Source organism: Stegostoma tigrinum, chromosome 22 (genome assembly GCF_030684315.1).
Source record: "Stegostoma tigrinum isolate sSteTig4 chromosome 22, sSteTig4.hap1, whole genome shotgun sequence".
Classification (NCBI taxonomy): Eukaryota; Metazoa; Chordata; class Chondrichthyes; order Orectolobiformes; family Stegostomatidae; genus Stegostoma; species Stegostoma tigrinum.
Genome location: NC_081375.1, coordinates 47,818,040 through 47,838,625, shown reverse-complemented (window position 1 = coordinate 47,838,625; position 20,586 = coordinate 47,818,040). Strand labels below are relative to the sequence as shown.

Sequence of the window (20,586 nt, the reverse complement as noted above, 5' to 3'; positions counted from 1 at the left end):
GTCTCAATAGGTTATCTTGAGTGTGTTAAACTCTCATTCATTTCACTGTGTGATGCCCAGCACATGCCTCCCTAATTAAACACTAATTACTGTTTTCAGTGATATTAGATCACTAGAAGAGATTATTAAACAGTTTCCTCAAGAGTACTTAATAACCAATTAAAACTTATAAGCCTGTGGGGAAGTAATTAATGAACTCAAACCTCCCATTGTTTTCAATGGGGTAGGATTAATAAACACATCTGTTATTGAGAATGTTCAGCTCTTTGAGATTTTATAGCGTCACTTCCTTTTTTCCACCTCACATTGATGTCTGCCAAAGCCCCATCCACTGGGGATTGTAACTAAGATGCTCTACACGAATTGGAAACCATTTTACCACTAATCGTTTTGCTGCTATTCTTTTGTGAATTGAGTAGTTTTCAAGGAAGTCTTTCTTGGTGCTTCAAGTCTTTTTGAAGCAAGATTATTCTACTCACTCCATATTTAAAATAACTGAAATCACCCTTCCAGCTACTGCCACATGGTGTAGAGTAGGTAGGATCATGAAGTAAATCAGAAAGAAATTACACCTGAACTGGGATACTCGAGGTGGGGAAGTAAGACAACAGAATGCTAAAGAGGTGTCAGGCTATGAGTTGCATCTTGAAGTGATGAAAAAGGTCGAATCTTTATTTCAATATGTCCCTGAAACATAGGAGATTGAAAGTACACATAGGGGATTAGGTGAAGCAAAAGAGGAAATTTCAAATTTGAGTGGATCCTGTCGATGATGTAAAGTCCCCATTAAAATGGTTACTTTGATGGAAAATGATCCGGCTCCAAAATATTTACAAATGCCTTCTTGTGAGAAACCACAGATAAGTCATTCCAAGGCGAAATCTGCTGCATGAATGAGGGTTTAAGCTACAGTTTGGGACACAGAGCCCTCCAGCCCTACTTCCTTGGTGCCTCAGAGAATATCTGATGTGTCCCATAGACAAGTGATTATGGCGTTAGGCCAGTAAGCAGCTGTTAGAACAATACAGCAATAGTGTTATATAGAAAGATGTAAAAATGATGTAATTTCGAAGTGCTTGTCGTTTGACATTTCCTTCAAACCAAAAGGTTATTTCGATATTTATTAAAATGCCCAACTGATTGGTTTAGGGACTCGGTACACTTTCCCAGGTTGTATTGATTTTATTTTACTCCTATTCTTTAACCATCAGACTTCTGAAACCAGGGATTCGCTTTGTAATATTCATCCATTGTGTCAAATGGTTTTCAAATCCAACTATTGACCTTGTTCCTCCCTATCGCTGTAATCTCCTCCAGCCTGAAAATCTTCAAGATATTCATATGGATCTAAGTCTACAGCATTCCCAATGGTAATCACTCCATTGCTTTTTGGTTCTGCCTTCAGCTGTCTGAGCACTAAAGCCTGGAATACCCTTTACTATTTCATCGACTTTGCAACCTCACTTTTATCCTTAAGGCTTGCTTTAAATATCCCAGTTTGAACAGGTGTCCAAAAACCACTCTACCTTGCTCCAAGTTAAATTGTATTTTACCACCTGAACCATCCTGAAGTTTTGTTCTGTTAAATGTATTAAATAAATATTTTGAAATTGGTGAATTTGGAAGGCATGGAGCTAGGGCTGGAGAATTGTTAGAGCTAGGTAGCTCTTTCGGGAGCTCTACAGACATGATTGGTCAAATAGCCTCCTTTTGCACTGTAAGATTCTATGATTCTATAAGATACCAATCATTCTTGTACTCCCACCTCTCTCTACTTTCAGAAATTCAGCCAATAAATTTGGAGAGAATGAATTCCTCAGCGGTCCTCTTCTAGCACAGAGTCATACAGCATGGAAACAGGCTCTTCAATCCAACTAGTCCATGCCAAACAAAATCCCAAACTAAACTAGTCCACCTGATTGCTCCTGGCCCACATCCCCTTAAACCTTTCCTATTTGGATACTTATCTAAATGCCTTTTAAAAATTGTATTTCTGCCCACATCCACCACTTCCTCAGGAAGTTTGTTTCACACGCGATCCATCCTCTGTGTAAAAACTTGTCCCTTGTCTTTTTTAAATCTCTCTCCTCTCACCTTAAAAATCTGTCCCTGAGTCTTGAAATCCCCTATCCTAGGGAAAAGGTAACATCCATTAACGCTATTTATTCCCTCATTATTATATAAACTCCTATAAGGTCACCTCTCAATCTCCTATGCTCAGTGAAAAGAGTCCGAAACTATCCAGCCTTTTTTTATAACTCCAACCTTCTATTCTCGGCAACATCCAATATCACATATAAAGAACATGCATGAGCCAAATTTCACCCCTAAATGTAACAGTGACCATCCAAAACTGGAAGCAAATCCAAAAGTCATTGTGCCCAGTATTAACCTTCCTTGGCCAGTGAGGATGGGCTGGCTCTGTCTGGGCTGAATGAGTGAGTTCAACAAATGTAAACATAAATATCTTTATGCCACAAATAATGAAGCTGAATTTTTATAACAGGGATTCAGCCAAACACACAACTGAAGGAAACAAATGCTGGAGATCATAGTGGGCCAGACAGCATCCATGGAGAGAGGGCAAGCTAATGTTTCGAATCTAGATGATTCTTCACCAGAGCTTGGTCTCTCTCCTTGGATGCTGACTGACCCACTCTGATCTCCACAGCGTTTGTTGTTTTCAATACACATTCCAGCATCTGCAGTAATTCACTCCTACAGAACTGAAAGTGGTGAAGCGGGGGCTTTGTGGGTGAAGGTGGGGGAGGGTGTTGGTAGAGAGAGGTGGGGTGTTATAGAGGTGATTGGAATAGTGCATCCAGATGTTAGACTTCGGCATTTTTGTCAATGATTGCTCTCAATCCTCTCAGGCACCTCATTCTCATTTACATACAATTAATTTGTTGATTTTGCGCAGATAGAGAAACTAGGATCTAACGCTACTGTGCTGATTAGCAGCAAATGCAGCGCTGAGCCTGTTGCCAGTTGCAATAGAGTAGAACGTAGATCCATATGAATTCAGCATGGTTGTCCTATTAACAGCAAGTTAACAGAACTTCCCAAACATTTTATTGTGATATATATGCACACAAACAGTAAGCGAATTGTATTCTTAACAGGGGCATTAGCCAATTTAAAATAAATTGCTTCAATGACACTATTAAAATATTGGATAGAGAAGTCTCAAATAAATAAGTTAAGACTCTATTCACTGTAAATACCAGTTTCTTGATTAGCACCCTGTCACTCATACACTCCTATACAGACACTCATGCAATTGGACACAGACACACACACTCACACTCACTCCATCACACTCACGCAATTACACACTCAATCACACACACGCACACACACACACACACACACACACACACACACACACACACACACACACACACACACACACACACACACAGATCCTCTCTCATACACCCTTTCTGAAGCAGGGTCTAGATCCGAAACGTCAGCTTTCCTGCTTCTCTGATGCTGCTTGGCCTGTTGTGTTCATCCGGCTCTACACCTTGTTATCTCTCTCATGCACACTGTCTCTCAAGCACACACATGCACATATACACACTCTGTATCTCATTCTCACAGATACAAAGTCTCACACAGATGTGCACATTCTCTTTCACACGCACACAATTATCTCTGTAGCTCCAGCCTCCTTTGCGATAGGGTTAGGGTTAGGGTTTGGATTAGGATTAGGGTTAGGGTTCCCCCTTTCACTATTGGCTCTGTCGCCACCCATGTCGGAGCATAGAAACAGGAATGGATCAGTTAGCTCTTCATTCCTTCCCCATTCAATTAAATCAAGGCTAATCTGTAACACCAACTCCATTTGTCTACCTTTGCTTCATTTCCCATGATACCTTTATCAAGTATATTTCTATTGATCCCAATTTTGAAAGCTTCCATTTTGTCAGTATGTGAGGGCTTTTAAGGCAGAGCACTTAAGATTTTGTCTATGTTTTCTATGAGATGGTGTCTCACAGGACAAAATTGTGTAGATGCTGGAAGTTACAAGTAAAAAAGAGAAAATACAGGAAATATTCAGCAGGCCTGGCAGCATCTGTGAAGAGACAACCAGAGTTAATGGCTGGAATTTAATGTGGGGGGAAGGAGATCTTCCCATTGGCTGGAGAATCCATGGCATTGTCCTGCCACTTGTGAATGGAAATCCAGAGGAGATTTGGCCACACTTAGGCCGGAATTAGGCCATCCTTGAGAGTTAGGACTCAGGGACAGAAACCCTAGCCCTTAAGGGCACAGGAACAGAAATGGGCCATTTTGCCTATCAAGTCCTCTCTACTATTCAATGACTGATCTGATAATCCTCAAATCCACTTCCATGCTTTTCCCCAGTCACTCTTGATTCCCTTACCAATTAGAAATCTGTGTATATCTCAATCAGCTGCTCCAGTTATGATCCCAATGGGATCACCAGGGATCATCCCTGGCTCTCTGGACACAGGCTAAAGAAGCCTGCTGAGGATAACAGGATGAGGGCCTGCCGAGAGTTGGCAGAAAAGGCAGAGAGATGGCTTCCAGCACCAGCCTGCACCTATCTCCCCAATGCCAGGCCCCCCAGTTGGACATCAGGTGCCTGAGAGTGTGGGAAGTCACCCCCAGGAAGGCAGACCTGGTAGCTTTATGGAGGCACTGGGTGGCATTATGACTCGCTTTGTGATTCCTGAGCTGTCATTCCCCACTGCTGGGTTGAGGTTTAATGGGGCCATGTGTCTCATTAGTGAGCCGAATCGCCATCATGCTGTGTGTGTGGACAAGTTATGCCCATCAGTCACTTCAAGCCCTGATTTAATCGCAGCAGGTGCACGACCTCCCATGTGAAGAGCCGCCACGTTTCCCATCCAGAAAGATTAGATTAAATTCTACCTAACATTTTAGATCAGTGGTTCATTGTCGAAAGTAATCCGTTAACCCCTTCTGAACAATTTAAAACCTCAATCAGGTCACCAACAAACTTTCTACAAGCTGCATTCACACTGGCTGGCCTTATTAATTAACTCAACATCATTCTGATTGAATGTAAAGTCTACAATAGGGCAGCACAGTGGCTCATTGGTTAACTCTGCTGCCTCATAGCGCCAGGAATCAATTCCACCCCAGGGTGACTGTCTGTATGGACTTTGCACATTCCCTCCATGCCTGCATGGGCTTCCTCTGCGTGCTCCAGTTTCCTCCCACAGTCCAAAGATGTGCAGGTTAAATGAATTGGCCGTGCTAAGTTGCCCATTGCATCTGGGGATGTGCAGGCTGAGTGGGTCATCCACGGGAAATGCAGTGTTACAGAGATAGGGTGGATCTGGGTAGAACGCTCTTTGGAGTGTCAGTGTACATTCAATGGGCTGAATGGCCTGCTTCCGCACTGTAGGGATTCAATGATCCATCCCTCCAATGCCAGCGAATCCCTTCTGAGGTATCAGATGAGAATTCTAAATGGGTTCAAACCTAAACTCCTCACAACTGAGCCATCATTTCTTATTTGTAGTCCTTCCCAATTGATGCTGACAACTTGAATGTCAGACCGAATTGCAATATTTCTGTGCTTGTAGGTGACACAAAACATGGTAAGAAGGTGGAATTTGAGGAGGAAAAGGCTTTGAGGAGGATTTAGGCAACCCAAGTGAGTGAACAAGAGCTTGGAAGGTGGAATATAACGTGGATAAGTGTGAAGTTAGTCACTTTGATAGGTTGACCAGAGATAGTGGTGGCGAAAATGGAAAAGTCCAAGGGGACCGAGGTGTCCTTGTTCGTTAACTACTGAAAGCTAGCATGCAGGTGCAGCAACTAATTTGGAAGCCATTTGGTGCCTTAGCCTTTATTGCGAGAGGATTTGAATACAGGAGAAAAATAAGAATTGTTCCAATTGTATATGACACTAGTGACCTTGGTATTATGTGCATCTGAAGTTTTGTATGAGCTTCTGTGGAGACCGTGCAGCAGAATTTCACCAGATTGATTCCTGAAATGGTGGGACAATCCGATGAGGACACCTTTGGGAGCCTGGGCCTGTACTTCTTACAGTTTTGAAGAATGAGAGGCAATCTCATAGAAACTCGGAAAAGGATGGACAATGTAGATACAAAGAGGATGTCTCCTATTGATGTGGAGTCTGCAACCATGGGAGACAGTTTTAAGATAAAAGGTAGACCATTTAGGATTGAGATAAGAAGAAAAGTTGTCACTCAGAGAGTGGCAAATCTTAGGAACTCTCTGCCCCACAGAGCAACGGAAGCTCAGTCATTGAGAAAGTTGAAGGCAGACTTCAGGCCTGCACCAACATTCAGTAACATCATGGCTGATTTAAGACTAAACTCAACTCTGCATGCCTGCCTTTTCCCTAGTAACCAAGACAAAAACCTATATACTTCTGCCTTCAAAATATTCCATAACCCTGCTTCCACCGTTCCCGGAGAAGAGTGTTCCATAGACCCTTGACCTTCAGAGAGAGAGAATTCCTCCTCATCCACAATCTTAAATATATTTTTTTGTTTATCTTCTGTCCTCAGTTCTAGTCTCACCCGTGAGTGAACATATCCTTTCAGCATTTGCCCTGTCAAGCCCCCTCAGGATCAGAGTCTTGTCTGTTTCAATAAGATCACCCCTCATTTTTCTAACCTCCAATGGATACAGATCCAGCCTGTCTCACCTTTCCACAAAAATAACCCATCTTCCCACTGTACCCAGTATCAGTTGAATGAACTATTAACTTCATACTTAAATCTAACTCTTTCATTGAGCATTCACCTGTCATAATACCTTCTAATGTGGCATGGTGCAAAATTTTCCCTGGTTCTGAGAGTGTGAAACATGTTAGGACATTTGGCTAACGTACAGTTATAGGAAGGGCTTTAATAAGCTGGAGAAGGTTCAGAAGAGATTTACCAGGATGTTACCGGGTATGGAAGCTTTGAGCTATAAAGAAGGCTGGACAGGCTGGGGCTTTTTTCACTGGAGTGTAAGAGGTTGAGTGATGATCTTATGAAAGTTTATAAAATAATGAGGAATACAGATATGGTTAATGGTAGTTGTCTTTTCCCTAGGATGGGGGATTCCAAGACCAGGGGATATATTTTTAAGGTGAGAGGAGAGAGATTAAAAAATACATGAGGGGCAAATCTTGTACACAGAGGTTAGTTCATGTGTGGAATGAATTTCCTGAGGTAGTGGTGGATGTGGGCACAATTCCAACGTTTAAAAGACATTTGGATAAGTACATGAATAGGAAAGGTTTGAAAGGATATGGACTAGGAGCAGGCATGTCGGACTAGTTTAGTTTGGGATTATGTTTGGCATGGACTGGTTGGGCCGAAGGGTCTGTTTCCATGCTGTATGGATCTATGGCTGTGGTTCTGTTAAATTGAAAGTTGTCAGTGTGATAAGGTTCCCCCCAACTCCTTCACTTTAGGAAGTTACAAATGTGGTAGTTGTTCTACAGACATTTAAATCAACAAGCTCAGACATGCTCTGACACACCTCTGAAGCAGGTGGAACTTGAACCTTGCTCTCCTCGCTCAGAGCTATGGATACTACCACTGTGCCACAAATAGCTGCTTCACAAATGATGAAGTGTGAGAGCTGAACAGAGACTGATGCTTCACCAGACTGTCGTAAATCTAATGACGGCTGACAATTTTATGTAATGTTAGTCTTAATTATATGAAATAGGTCTGCTGTTAGAAGCTGCTTGCTGAGATGATTTTGTGAAAAGCAAAATGGGTTAAGACAATCATAAAGAGATACTTTTTAAATGTTAATTTTAATTGAGCTGTGGCATTGTTTGCTGATGCCGTGAGTCATTTTTTTTAAACTTTCTAAAGCCAAAACCATTTTCGAACAAATAAAATAAATTCATGGATGCCTTAATAAACAAAGCTCGCAAATGGCTCCCACAACCCTTTCAGAGGCTAAACATTGCCAGCTAGTGTTTTCATATTCTAAGTGCATCCTTGTAGTGGCCAAAATTACAGCCGGATCAAAAATTCATGTGAATGTACTCTCCCACAGGCAAGGAAAATGCTTGTGTGGTCATTAAACCTCTTTCAGATTGTTAAAAACAGGGCCACTTCATTCCATGGTTTTTGAGTGCATGACTAATTGGGAGTCTATTGATAATTACAATGGAGTCAATCAGCGAGAGTACCCCTGTCAAGCCTGTGGAGAGATAAGAGGCTGTTCAGTGAAGGCTAAAAGGCTGCATTACAAAAAGAGCATCAAGAGGAACATCAAAATGAACATTCCCCAACCACAATGTCCCTTTCATCTGAGAAATATTCTATAATGTGGCTGTTACAGGAAATTGATCTTTTTTCTCCCTCTGCCTTAATACCGGGCTCTCTAGACAGCATTAACCCTTTATGCTGAGGCCGCAATGACCAGCATTAACCCTTGTCCCATGAAGTGGATATCAGGCCACAGAGCTGAATATTGAAAGACCGTGATAATAAAATGTGAGGCTGGATGAACACAGCAGGCCAAGCAGCATCTCAGGAGCACAAAAGCTGACGTTTCGGGCCTAGACCCTTCATCAGAGAGCTGATGAAGGGTCTAGGCCCGAAACGTCAGTTTTTGTGCTCCTGAGATGCTGCTTGGCCTGCTGTGTTCATCCAGCCTCACATTTTATTATCTTGGAATTCTCCAGCATCTGCAGTTCCCATTATCTCTATTGAAAGACCGTGTTGTCTGGGGACTCTACCCTGCTTCGCATTCAGATCATTGCCGAGTTGATGTTGAGTGAAACAACTGCACATCCAGACTTCAGCTGTGGTGCCGCCCCAGCTTTCAAATGCTCTCCTAAATACCTGAACCTGACAATACATTAAATGAAAGCAAAATACCGCAGATGTTGGAAATCTGAAATAAAAGCAGAAAGTGCTGGAGGAACTCAGCAGGTTTGGCAGCTCTTCACAGTGAAGAAGAGTCATGACGTCGACTCTGTTGCTGTCACCACAGATGCTGCCAGGCATGCTGAGTTTCTCCAGCATTTTCTGCTTTTACTTTAGACAACAAGTGGGCTTGATTGAAGGTGGGTTTCCGGCCAGCTCAGCAACGAAGGGCTTGCTAGCAGAGGTTGAACAGACAATGATATGAAACCTCCCCTTTCAATCCAAACAGAAAAAATCCTGAGACAAAAATTGAATATTATTCAGAATATAGAATTGTAACTTCATGGTAGGATTCGATCCCACAGGCCCAGAATTTTAGCCTGGCATTCTGCTCACTATTCCAGTGACATTACTGTCAAATGATTGCGGTGACTAGTTTTCAACTTGGGTCCCTAGAAGATGAGCTGATTTTCTGGATTAATAGTCTGGTGACAATACCATTAAACCATTGCCTCAGCAGGTCCCATTATATTTTAACTGCACGTCTTTTCTCCTGATAGGCAGGGTTCTTATCATCGTTGAAGTGTCTGTCTCTCTCTATTTGCCATCTTACTCCTCTGATTCAGTCCCTGCATATAATCTTGTTCTCCCACTTTCTTCCCTGCCAAAACCTATTGTCTTGTGATCCATAAAACAACCTTCCAAAGGGAAGAAATTGAATCTGTCTCTCCCATCGCAACTCTGTTACTTTGCTCAAAACTGCTGGACACCCACAGTGGGTTTTGCTGGATTGTTTCAGACAAACCAGAGGATGAGAGGGTCGAGAGTGTGAAATTGGGTCCTGACCTTTGAACTGATGGTAATTTTACATCTGTTAGATATGTGGTTGGAGCAGCCCAGGTGGTGACCTTATAAAAACTGCCCCCTCATTTGCTCTGTAATTTGTACACATAGTAGATCCTTGAGGCAGTGAAAGGATTCAAATGAGGGTAGCAGTGTGCTGAATAATAGCGAGACTAAGGGACTGCAGTGTTTTGTCACTGTGCAAAAGAAACTGAAGGGATTTCACCAAACAAGGAATCAATTGACTTCTAGTGCCATGACACTTTGAGCAGAATTAAGAGGAAACCAAGGAGCGAAATGTGTTTGTGATGTTTTAGTTCCAGCTCAAGATTAACACCAACCTGATTCAGGCCTTGGACATTTACATAATTGGTTCCCTTTAAGTCGGAGACTGGTTTGACATTGATAACGTTTCATTGCATGTAGGTTGTGGTTAATATTCCTCAGACGTACTACACTGAGCATCTGATTAATAAAAACATTGGCTGTATCTTCTTTAACCTATTCCGACCATATGTTGTGTGTGGGTGGAGCTGCTGTAATTGGAGTTCAGGGGATAGAAATGAGTTTGGGCCTGGTCTGGGCACTGTGCTACCAGCCGAAACCTGAACGGATAGGCCCAATGGAAATTAGTACTTGTGCTCACCATAAGTTATAGGCACCACATGGAGCAATAGCTTACGATTTGAGCCACACCCACCATCTCCTCTGTCGTGTCACAGGAGGTGGAGATGGGTTTGGATGCTTTGGAAACTGTGCGGGGAATGTGGTGGGTAAGAGGCAATCTTTGGTCTTCTACAATCAGGGTGCATAGGGCTGCTCATTAAACTTACTCCCACCTCAGTTGACTGTAAGGCTTGGAACAATTGCTGTGTGAGATTCTTAAAACGTGTCAGTTCCCCTGGTCAGAGATTCAAAGGGCTGATTCTAGGGACCCATCTGGTCAGATTTCATGTAATACCCCAGAAATTCCATAGTCGGATTGAAAGGCTTAGGCCATCGCAATGCTCACTTGGCTCGCTCAGAGCCTAGCTACAGCCATCTATCAATTTTCCTCTTCCCAATTCCTTTTTCTTCTGAGACAAACAGTGCACACGTTTACATTCATGTAATGATGAAGGTTCAAAATGGGAGTAAAATTACATCCAGATTTTGGCACAGCCAGAACAGAGCAGCCTCCTGCTGTTTTGTGTAATTGTTCAAACTCCTTTTTAATTGTTTGCCTTCACTGAAACCCATCAAACATTCCCTCTTTCACCACATCTTCATCATGTCAGTGGACACCGCATTAAAAATTGAAAATCTTCTACCAACATTTGATGCCTAATGTGCATGAATGATGGCTTAGGTCACTTAGATCTCTTAGTAAATGGCAGCACCTAATGATTGAGCACTTTATTCTCTTTCCTTGTGCTGATTTTTCCATTAGGATAAACCAGTGAGATTGGGAGAATGTTGTTGTGGCGAACTGAGCACATTGAAATGCAATTGTTCACCCGCAAGAATTTCAATCCCAATGGGTTTTAATTTGAATGTTGCTCAATAGCGAGTGACGGTAATGTGCAGTAATAGTTGCAAAGTTTGCAATCCTGTTAGAGGAACATTTTGATGTAATCCATCTCCTTTTAATGTTAAGCATACAATGCATTAGATTGAGAACTACTCACACCATACTGTGTATGTAAGAAATGATCCAAGCTGCCCCCACAGGCAAATAAATCTTTATTGTTCAGTGTTTGAAGCAACTAGTGATGAGACAGCATTGCTGAAAGGAAGAATTCTCATTTCTATCAAGCCCTTCACAACTTCAGGGTGTCATTGAAAGAAGCTTCAAAGCCAACAAATGTCTTTGAAGTGTAGCCGCTATACTACTGTAGGAAATACAGCAGCTACATTATGCACAGAAAGCTCCCACAAAACAGCCAAGTGATGAATACTGGACAGAACACAGTGAATAACTTTCCTCACTTTTTCTTTGAATATTGTCTCAGGATCTTTTGCAATTGACAGTTAGAGCCTCTCTTTAACATCGTACGGACCACACCTCTGACAGTTCAGCACTCCCTTAGCACTGCACAGGTGTCAGCCTGGTTTTATGTGTTTAAGTCACTAAAGTGACACTTGAACCAACAGCTTTCTGATTCTGAGATAAACATGTCAATATTAAGCAATGACTGACACTACTTAGATGTTTAGACTAACCTTCTTCTATTCGAGTAAGTCTCATAATGATTCCCATAGAGCAAATATCCAGGTATCATATTAACTCCATGAGAAGTGAGGAACAATTATATCATGGCATAGATTACAGACTGTACAGACCTGTACCTTTAAGACAGTCACATGTCACCATCACATGTGACATTCTGATATAAAGATACCCACCTCACCTTCAGTCACACTTTCTTTGTTATTTGTGGGGAGGCGATGGCCAAGTGGTGTTATCGCTGGACTGTTGATCCAGAGACCTAGATAATGTTCTGGGGATCCAGGTTCAAATCTTATCATGGCAGATGGTGGAATTTAAATTCAATAAAATATCAGGAATTAAGAATCTAATGATGACCATGAATCCATTATGAGTTGTCAGGGAAAACCCATCTGGTTCACTAATGCCCTTCAGGGATGGAAACTGCCATCCTTACCTCATCTGGCCAATTTGTGACTCCAGACCCACAGCAAATAACTTCAGATGTAAAACTCAAGAAGAACCTAACCCCGTGTGGTATGCAGACTAAAATACGGTAATCTCCAAATTGGCACCATATCAGATGATGCCCAGCCTAAGATTCTAGTTTCATTAATGTTACTGGAGACACAATGACAAGTCTGAAAGCACACAATGTCTCAATAAGCATTTGACAGAGCTGACATTATGCCATTCTAACCTCATCATTACCGGGCCCCATTCAATATTAAAGGCATGCGAGTGACTCAGTTCAAGGTGTCCATTTTCTGCCTGCCATGTAAATAATTCTTTTTCCTGAAAATAAAACAGCACGTATCAATGAGTCATACAGGGCCGAAACAGACCCTTCAGTCCAACCAGTCCATGCTGAACATAATCCCAAACTAAAACTGGTCCTACCGACCTGCTCCTGGCCCATATCTCACCAAATCTTTTCTATTCATGTATCTATTCAAATGTCTTTCAAACTTTGTAATTTTATCTACATCCACCAGTTCCTGTGGAAGTTCATTCCACACACAAACCACCCTCGTTGTAAAAAAAAGTCCCTCATGTCTTTTTTAAATTTCTCTCCTCTCACCTTAAAAATGTGCCATGTAGTCTTGAAATTTCCCATCTTAGGGAAATGGTAACTACCATCTATCGTACCTCTTATTATTCTATAAACCTTTATCAGGTTGCCTGTCAACCTCCTGAGCTCCAATGAAAAAAGTCCCAGCCTATCAGCCTTCCTTTGTAACACAAACCTTGAAAACATTCAGTAGATTAAACGACATCAGTGGATTGATGAAGCTAGACTTTCAGCTGAATAGTATTGGAGTCAAAGAATCATACAGCATAGGAGCAGACCCTTCGGTCCAACCAGTCCATGCTGACCATAATCCCAAACTAAACTAGTCCCACTTTCCTGAGCTTGGCCAATATCCCTCCAAACTCTTCCTATTAATGAACTTATGCAAATATCTTTTCAATGTTGTAGCTGTACTCACAACCACCAGTTCCTCTGGAGGTTCATACCCAAGGCTCTACTTTTAACTGTGTAAGTCCTGCCCTTGTTTGTTTTACCAAAGTACCATACCTGTCAGAATCCAAAGTTTATTCTACCTGAGGTGTTAGTAGCTGTCTTCCAGATTTTACATGACCCACCGCAAGCATGGTCTGTTTTTGGTTCAGATTTGCAACACTATTTTGCCTTCCATATTCAATTCCTGTTGAAACGTGCCTTGATTTAAATTCACTGAGCTCATGAAGATTTTAGTATCTCAACATGTGTTTGGAAGGTATGCAAGTAGAATGCTAACAGTTGCTATCAAACAGAGGGTTTTCAGTAATCACTTTGCTCCTGGCTTTTTGTGGATGGAGATTGGTGAGGCATATGTGAGATTCTCACTGGGCACTTAACAAGTAATTTTTCTGTGGTTTTTTTGTAGGAACCTGATGCCCAAAGCACTTGATGGTCAGATTGTGATGGAGAAGACACCCAGGTATTTTGTGACAGCAGAGGCCCCTGGACGTATTCACGCTATGTCTAAGGACACCAAGCTAATCGTGGTGGTACGGGACCCTGTGACTCGAGCAGTTTCAGACTACACGCAGATCATCTCGAAAGCACCAGGCATCCCTGGATTTGAAACGCTCACTTTCAAAAACAGGACTACAGGCCTGATAGATGCGTCATGGAGCCCAATCTGGATTGGGATCTATGCTCAGCATTTGGAGAACTGGCTCCAGTATTTTCCCTTGTCTCAGATGCACTTTGTCAGTGGGGAAAAGCTGATCAGTGATCCAGCCGGAGAGCTGGGAAAAGTCCAGGACTTCTTGGGTCTGCAGAGAATGATAACAGATGAACACTTCTTCTTCAATGAGACCAAAGGTTTCCCTTGCTTGAAGAAGCCACAGGGCAATGGCAAACCTCACTGCCTTGGCAAAACAAAAGGCCGGATCCACCCCGATATTGACCTGGGGGTGATCGAAAAACTGCGGGAATTCTATCGGCCTTACAACCACCATTTCTATCAAATGACAGGGCAGAACTTTGGCTGGGAATGAAGGAGGCTAGGAGAGGCTATCAGGATGAAGGACAACGACTTGTGGGAAAAGAGGAGATACCCCAGTCAGGGTGCCAACAAATTCACGTGACGTCAAAGATGTAGTCCATGCATTCATCATCTCTCCCAGGAGTCGTGTCAGGGATGTGTGTATTCTACATCTGATGAGTGACTGATCGTGGGACGGTGTGAACGTCTAAGTGTGAAGACACAGACTGAGGATGATATCACTCAATATTTACTCGAAGTTTCATCACACCTTCAAAAGGGCAATGTCCATCTTGTGAGGCAGATTAACTTTATTTTTTGCTTGCAATGGTCCTGAGCAACTTTTTTTTAACATATATGCATATATATATATATAAATAGATATATAGATATATATCTATTAACGGCAGTGTCAGTAAAGTGAATAATGTCAGGGCTAAAATCCCTTTAGATTCACTTGCACTCAAAAACTGTACCATGGAAAGTTGCTGTTTTGATTAAGGAATGCCTTTGCTGTCCAATGTCACTTTGTATTGTGATTTATCACTACCTTCATGTCATCACAATTACTGTTTTGTTGTAACAGCAGCATTCAGACATCATAGAAGTGCTTAACTGCTTGCATTTACTTTAATTTCTAATAGTCCTGAAACTAACTTCCTTTCCCTTCTCTATATTACTAGATGTGATATAAATGAAAGGAGAACAGTGGGGGATATCTCAGTTGCTCAACTTGTGGGAAAAGCTTTTATAACTCACTTTGTGCTTGCCATGAAGAGATCCCCCATACCCATCAAATAAAGCCAGTGTTCTATTGTTCTCTTTTGTGTATCTTTTCTATTTATTGTATATATATGTGTGGTCATTTCTCGCAAAATCATTCTATTTTTCACAGCTGCAGTAAAGTCTGCATAACAGAAGTGAAGCTGCCTTTTTCTTATGTCTTGTTTTAGCATTTACTGAAACAGTAACAAAAAAAGAACACATTTCCAAGGGATGTGCCGTCTGATCTATTCCCAAGTGATGTTGGAATGTTCTTTAAAAGCCTGTGCAAGTATTGATACTGTCAAGGCCCATGCATGTTGGTACAGTTTCAGGCAATGATCACCTGAAAATGCTAGCCATATTTAAGAAAAAATGCCCATAAGACCATAAGACATAGGAGTGGAAGTAAGGCCATTCAGCCCATCGAGTCCACTCCGCGATTTAAATCATGACTGATGGGCATTTCAACTCCACTTCCCTGCACTGTCCCCATAGCCCTTGATTCCTATTGAGATCAAGAAGTTATCGATTTCTGCCTTGAAGGCATTTAACGTCGCGGCCTCCACTGCGCACTGTGGCAATGAATTCCACAGGCCCTCCACTCTCTGGCTGAAGGAATGTTTCCTTATTTCCGTTTTAAATTTACATCCTCTAATTCTAAGGCTGTGTCCATGGATCTTAGTCTTCCCATCTAACGGAAACAACATCCCAGCGTCCACCCTTTCTAAGCCATACCTTATCTTGTAAATTTCTATTAGATCTCCCCTCAACCTTCTAAACTCTAATGAGTACAATCCCAGGATCAGTCAGTCTACAATCTACTATTGCCACCACGAAATACACCCCACACACACAAGCTCAATCACTCACTCACACACATGTTCAATCCCTCACTCACACACACACACACACACACACACACACACACACACACACACACACACACACACACACACACACACACACACACACACACACACACACACACACACACACACACACACGTGCATGCACTTTGGAAATATTGATACAACTTCAGAGGCACCCAGCACATGCATTTAGATATAGTCCTTGACACAGATCCCCTGCAAATATAGATACAGGCTGGGGAGCACCACTATTCCACACCCAACTTCCTCATCACTCCCTCTTCCCTCTGTTCCTTGCAAATATCAATAGGCCTTGTGGACAGTCCCAATGCCAATCTTGGGCTATATTATGAGAAATGTCTTGAAAACTTAACATAAGCTTAGAAACTCATCTTTCCAGTGGGCAACTCAAATGAAAACACAGCTGTCACTGCAAAAAATATACTTGGTACAAGTGTACAGTGACAGAAATAATATTAATTAGTCAACAAAGACGTAAATCTGATGATTTCATCGGGATGTCCTCAAGGACCCTCTTACTTCCAGGGTTGACACTTTGAGAATACAGACTTCTAATTAAGGGTGAACAACAAGAAACAACTGATGGAAGTGTGATATAGTGCTCGAGTACAGCAATTTTGCTATTAGATATTCCCTGGGGCAGGCAAAATGCCAGTTTCTGAGTTGAACTGAATGATAATAAGTCACTTGCTGTAACAAATCTCTTGCTTTTCATATGACACACTTGCTAAATTAGCCATCTCCATTCTAATGTATGCAAGGAAATTCACATGCCTCTCATCATCCATTCAGCCCTTAATTATCTAGTTGATGCAAGCCCTTCTCAACTCCTGGGAGCTTAATCTGAATAAAACAGTCAGATGTTACTTCTGGTGTTATAAAAGTTAGCCGTCTCCTGCTTCTGTTCTCTTTATTTGCTGTAGGCTTGTGTCACCTTCTGAAGTCCAGTCTATGTCTTCCTTCAGGGAATATAATAAGTTCTGTGACTGCTGTGAATCCTGGATAATTATACCTTGAGTGAGAATGGCAAAGTATTATCATTTTTGGTCATACTCACGGTAATCAGATGACCTGGTTTTTGCTGTGACTCTCCCAGGCTTTAATTAAATGCTCCACCATCCAGACAATCACCGCCAAAATGGTTTTGTCACACAATTTTCAGTTTTCCTGCTCATTCTGTTGGAGTGGAATGAGTCTTGAGTTGCATTTGATTTGCCCATGCATCACCCTTTGCACTGCACTATCACATTATAGGAAGGAGAAGCTGGTGGCACTGTAGTAATGTCACTGGCTTTGTTACATACCAAGCTAGGCTAATACTCAGGGGTCATAGGGTCAAATCCCACCATGGGCAGCTCCTGCCATTTAAATTGTGTTAACTTATTCTGAATAGATTCTGCAATGGTGATCACTAAATCTCATTGATTATTGTTAAAAATCGGTTTGGCTCAGGTATACCCTTAGGGAAAGAAATCTACCCCATGAACTGAGTGTGGCCTACATGTGACTCCAGAACCACGGTAATGATGCCCTGGTTACAGAAGGAGTAACAATGAAGGTTTACCAGACTGATTCCTGGGATGGGAGGACTGACCTATGAAGAGAGACTGGATTCGTTATGACATTATTCTGGAGTTTGGAAGAATGAGGGAGAAGTCTCACAGGAACCTATAAAATTCTAACGGGATTAGACAGGGTAAACACAGGAAAGATGTTCTCAATGATTGGTGAGTCCAGAAGCAGGGGTTCACAGTTTAAGGACATGGGGTAGGCCATTTGGGTCTGAGATGAAGAGTAATTTCTGTACCCAGGGAATAGTGAGCCTGTGGAATTCTCTGCCACAGAAAATCTTTGGGCCAAATCTTTGAATGCCTTTGAGAAGGAGTTAGGGATAGTTTTTAGGGATCAAAGGGTATGGGAAGTAAGTGGGAACAGGTGACTGGGTTGAATGATCAGCCATGACGATAATGAAGAGTGGAGCAGGTTCAAAGGGCCAAATGGCCCCCTCCATCTCCTATTTGCTGTGTTTCAATGTTAAATACCTGCCATTGACGATAACATCTCACAAAGCTTATCAAAGGTACATTTCCAGATAATGCCTGCAAAGAACTACCAGCTGAGACAGCAGAGAATGGGCAGCTCGAAGGTTGGAGGAGCTGGTGCCATAGCAGAGCATGGTTTCCCCACAATTTCAGACTACTTTGAGATGAAAGAGAGGCACTGATTTATGGCTACTCTATTCGTTCCCACCGTAAGAACAGAGGAAGTGATACCCCTGAGGAATTACAAAAGAAAATCGGCTTCTGTTGTAAGGAAACATTTCTTCAGAGACCTTTGAGACAAGTTCTGAGGAAGGGTCACCAGGCCCGAAACATAAACTCTGTTTTTACCTCCACAGATACTGCCAGACTGGCTGAGCTTTTCCAACATCTTTGCTTTTGCCCTTGCTTTTGAAACTGTGGTTACCGTAATCATTAGAAAGGCACACCCACATTGACAAAGAATTCAACTGAAATCTATGGATGACCTGAGCAACTAAATCATCTCAAATTTTACTGTCCCCCCCACCCACTTTCTGGAACCAAGACTTGAGTGGGCTTAAGGCTTTTATTCTCTCTGATTCTGCTCCCTAACCAAACCGCCTTGCTGTTTTACTAGATAAGCCTTCTCCTCATGAGTAAAGTGGACAGATCTGTAATGAAGAAATGGGAGACCACTATAAATGTACAGGTCAGGATGGATGAAGCCACTACAATCTGATTGGCAATTCCCATTGGAGTAAGGGTTGAGAGGCAAAGGCTTTGTTCAGTTTCTCTGTCAGCCCAATCAAGCTGAGAAATGGATGGAACCTGGTAACAATCTGATCCTGAGTCAAACTTGTCAGGACCTGTTTTCATCTATTGCCCAGATGTTCATCTGCACATTATTGAAACAGGGCCTTTGCTTCACTGCACACTGCACTGACCCAAGACAGCACTTTCCAAACCTGTGATCTCTGCCACTCAGAAGGGCAAGGGTCACCACCAGCGACAAGTTTCCCTTCAAGCCACTCACCACCCTGACTTGGAAATATATCATCATTCTTTCAGGGTTACTGGGTCAAAATCCTGGAAATTTCCTCTGTTTTGGTATTGTAGCCCATGGACTGGCACAGGACAAAAGGCTGCAGGCTATAGGTTGTGTGCGGGATTAGAAAGGGCATCTGCGTTGGCATGGACAAGTGGGCTGAATGGCCCCTTCTGTACTGTGTCAATTCTACGGTGCCAAGGATGCTCATCACCATCTTCTCAAGTGCAATCAACAGAAGGGCAACAAACTGATTAAACTAATGATGACCACATCCCATAAAGGAATATATTTCCCGAATATACTTGGAGAGTGTATAACAAGAATAAGTCTAATTATCACATTAGAAGAGTGTGAGCACAGGTTACTAAGGAGATAATGGGAACTGCAAATGCTAGAGAACCCAAGATAACAAGGTGTGAAGCTGGATGAACACAGCAGGCCAAGCAGCATCTTAGGAGCACAAAAGCTGATGTTTTGTTATTGTTGGCTTGAAAAAACAACATGCTGGCTTGTATTTGCTGTGTGTGGATCTATCACAGAGGCATCATTGGGCAGGATGTTGAACAGAGGAGTTTCCATATCACAGAGAGAGAAGCAGCATGCTCAGGTAGTTAATTTCAAAGCAGGATGGTCAGAGACCTACAAGCTAGCTGGTTGTTTGCCTCTCTGTCTAGACTGAGCAATGTACGTGAAATTGTGTGAGCCATAAACTGGAAAAGCGAATGAACAGTTCATGAGTCTTACATACAATAATCAAAGGCACGCCAAGCACTTACTTATCCTATTAAATAAGGTAGTCACAATTTATAGAGATGAAATAGCCTTAAGAAACAGCTCACTGCTGGTTAAAGAGATTACACGAGAAAATCACAGGATAGGAAAGGATTGAAATAGCCCAGGCATTACTGAGGGAAATTATATTACAAAACCCAACAAAAGCCATCAAGGAAATCTGTGGAGGTTGGAAATGGCAGACGTGATGTGGAGAAACAATGACCAGGGTTTCAGAACATAGCACATCGACATGGCCTCAGGCTGGATTGTCCATTTGTAATACTTACAAATCTGTATCTAAAAATCACACAGTTTCTGAGCTTGTGTACAATTACTGAGTCTGCCATCACTCAATTGTAACACTTTCTCACCTCTGGGTCACAGCCTCCAGTATCTGGCACTCCAGCGGTTACTGAGAGAGTGCTGCACTCTCAGAGATGCTGTCTTATCAGCCAAGATCTTAAAAGACATCCCATCTGCTCCATGAATGGGGTGGGGGAAGATCTCCTAATACTTATTTGGGTGCCTCTGTAAATGTTTAGCACTCATTAAAACCTCCATTTGCCATCAGAGAGGTCCAGAGAGAAAACTCGGTAATCCCTACACCTGGTGTTTGTCAATCTTAATGTTATTTTTCATTAGGTGTTTCATCGGAGGTGAGCATC

At 42.2% G+C, this 20,586-nt stretch overlaps 1 protein-coding gene across 1 annotated transcript in view; it reads left to right on the top strand.

The window, feature by feature from the left end:
- Nucleotides 1-15,226, top strand: part of hs3st3l (heparan sulfate (glucosamine) 3-O-sulfotransferase 3-like) — a 138,264-nt gene extending 123,038 nt beyond the window's left edge. The window contains exon 2 of the mRNA XM_048555246.2: nt 13,818-15,226. Within this exon, the coding sequence (XP_048411203.1) occupies nt 13,818-14,436 (619 nt within the window). The 3' untranslated portion in view covers nt 14,437-15,226. The remainder of the gene's footprint in view (nt 1-13,817) is intronic.
- Nucleotides 15,227-20,586: the final 5,360 nt, after the last annotated feature.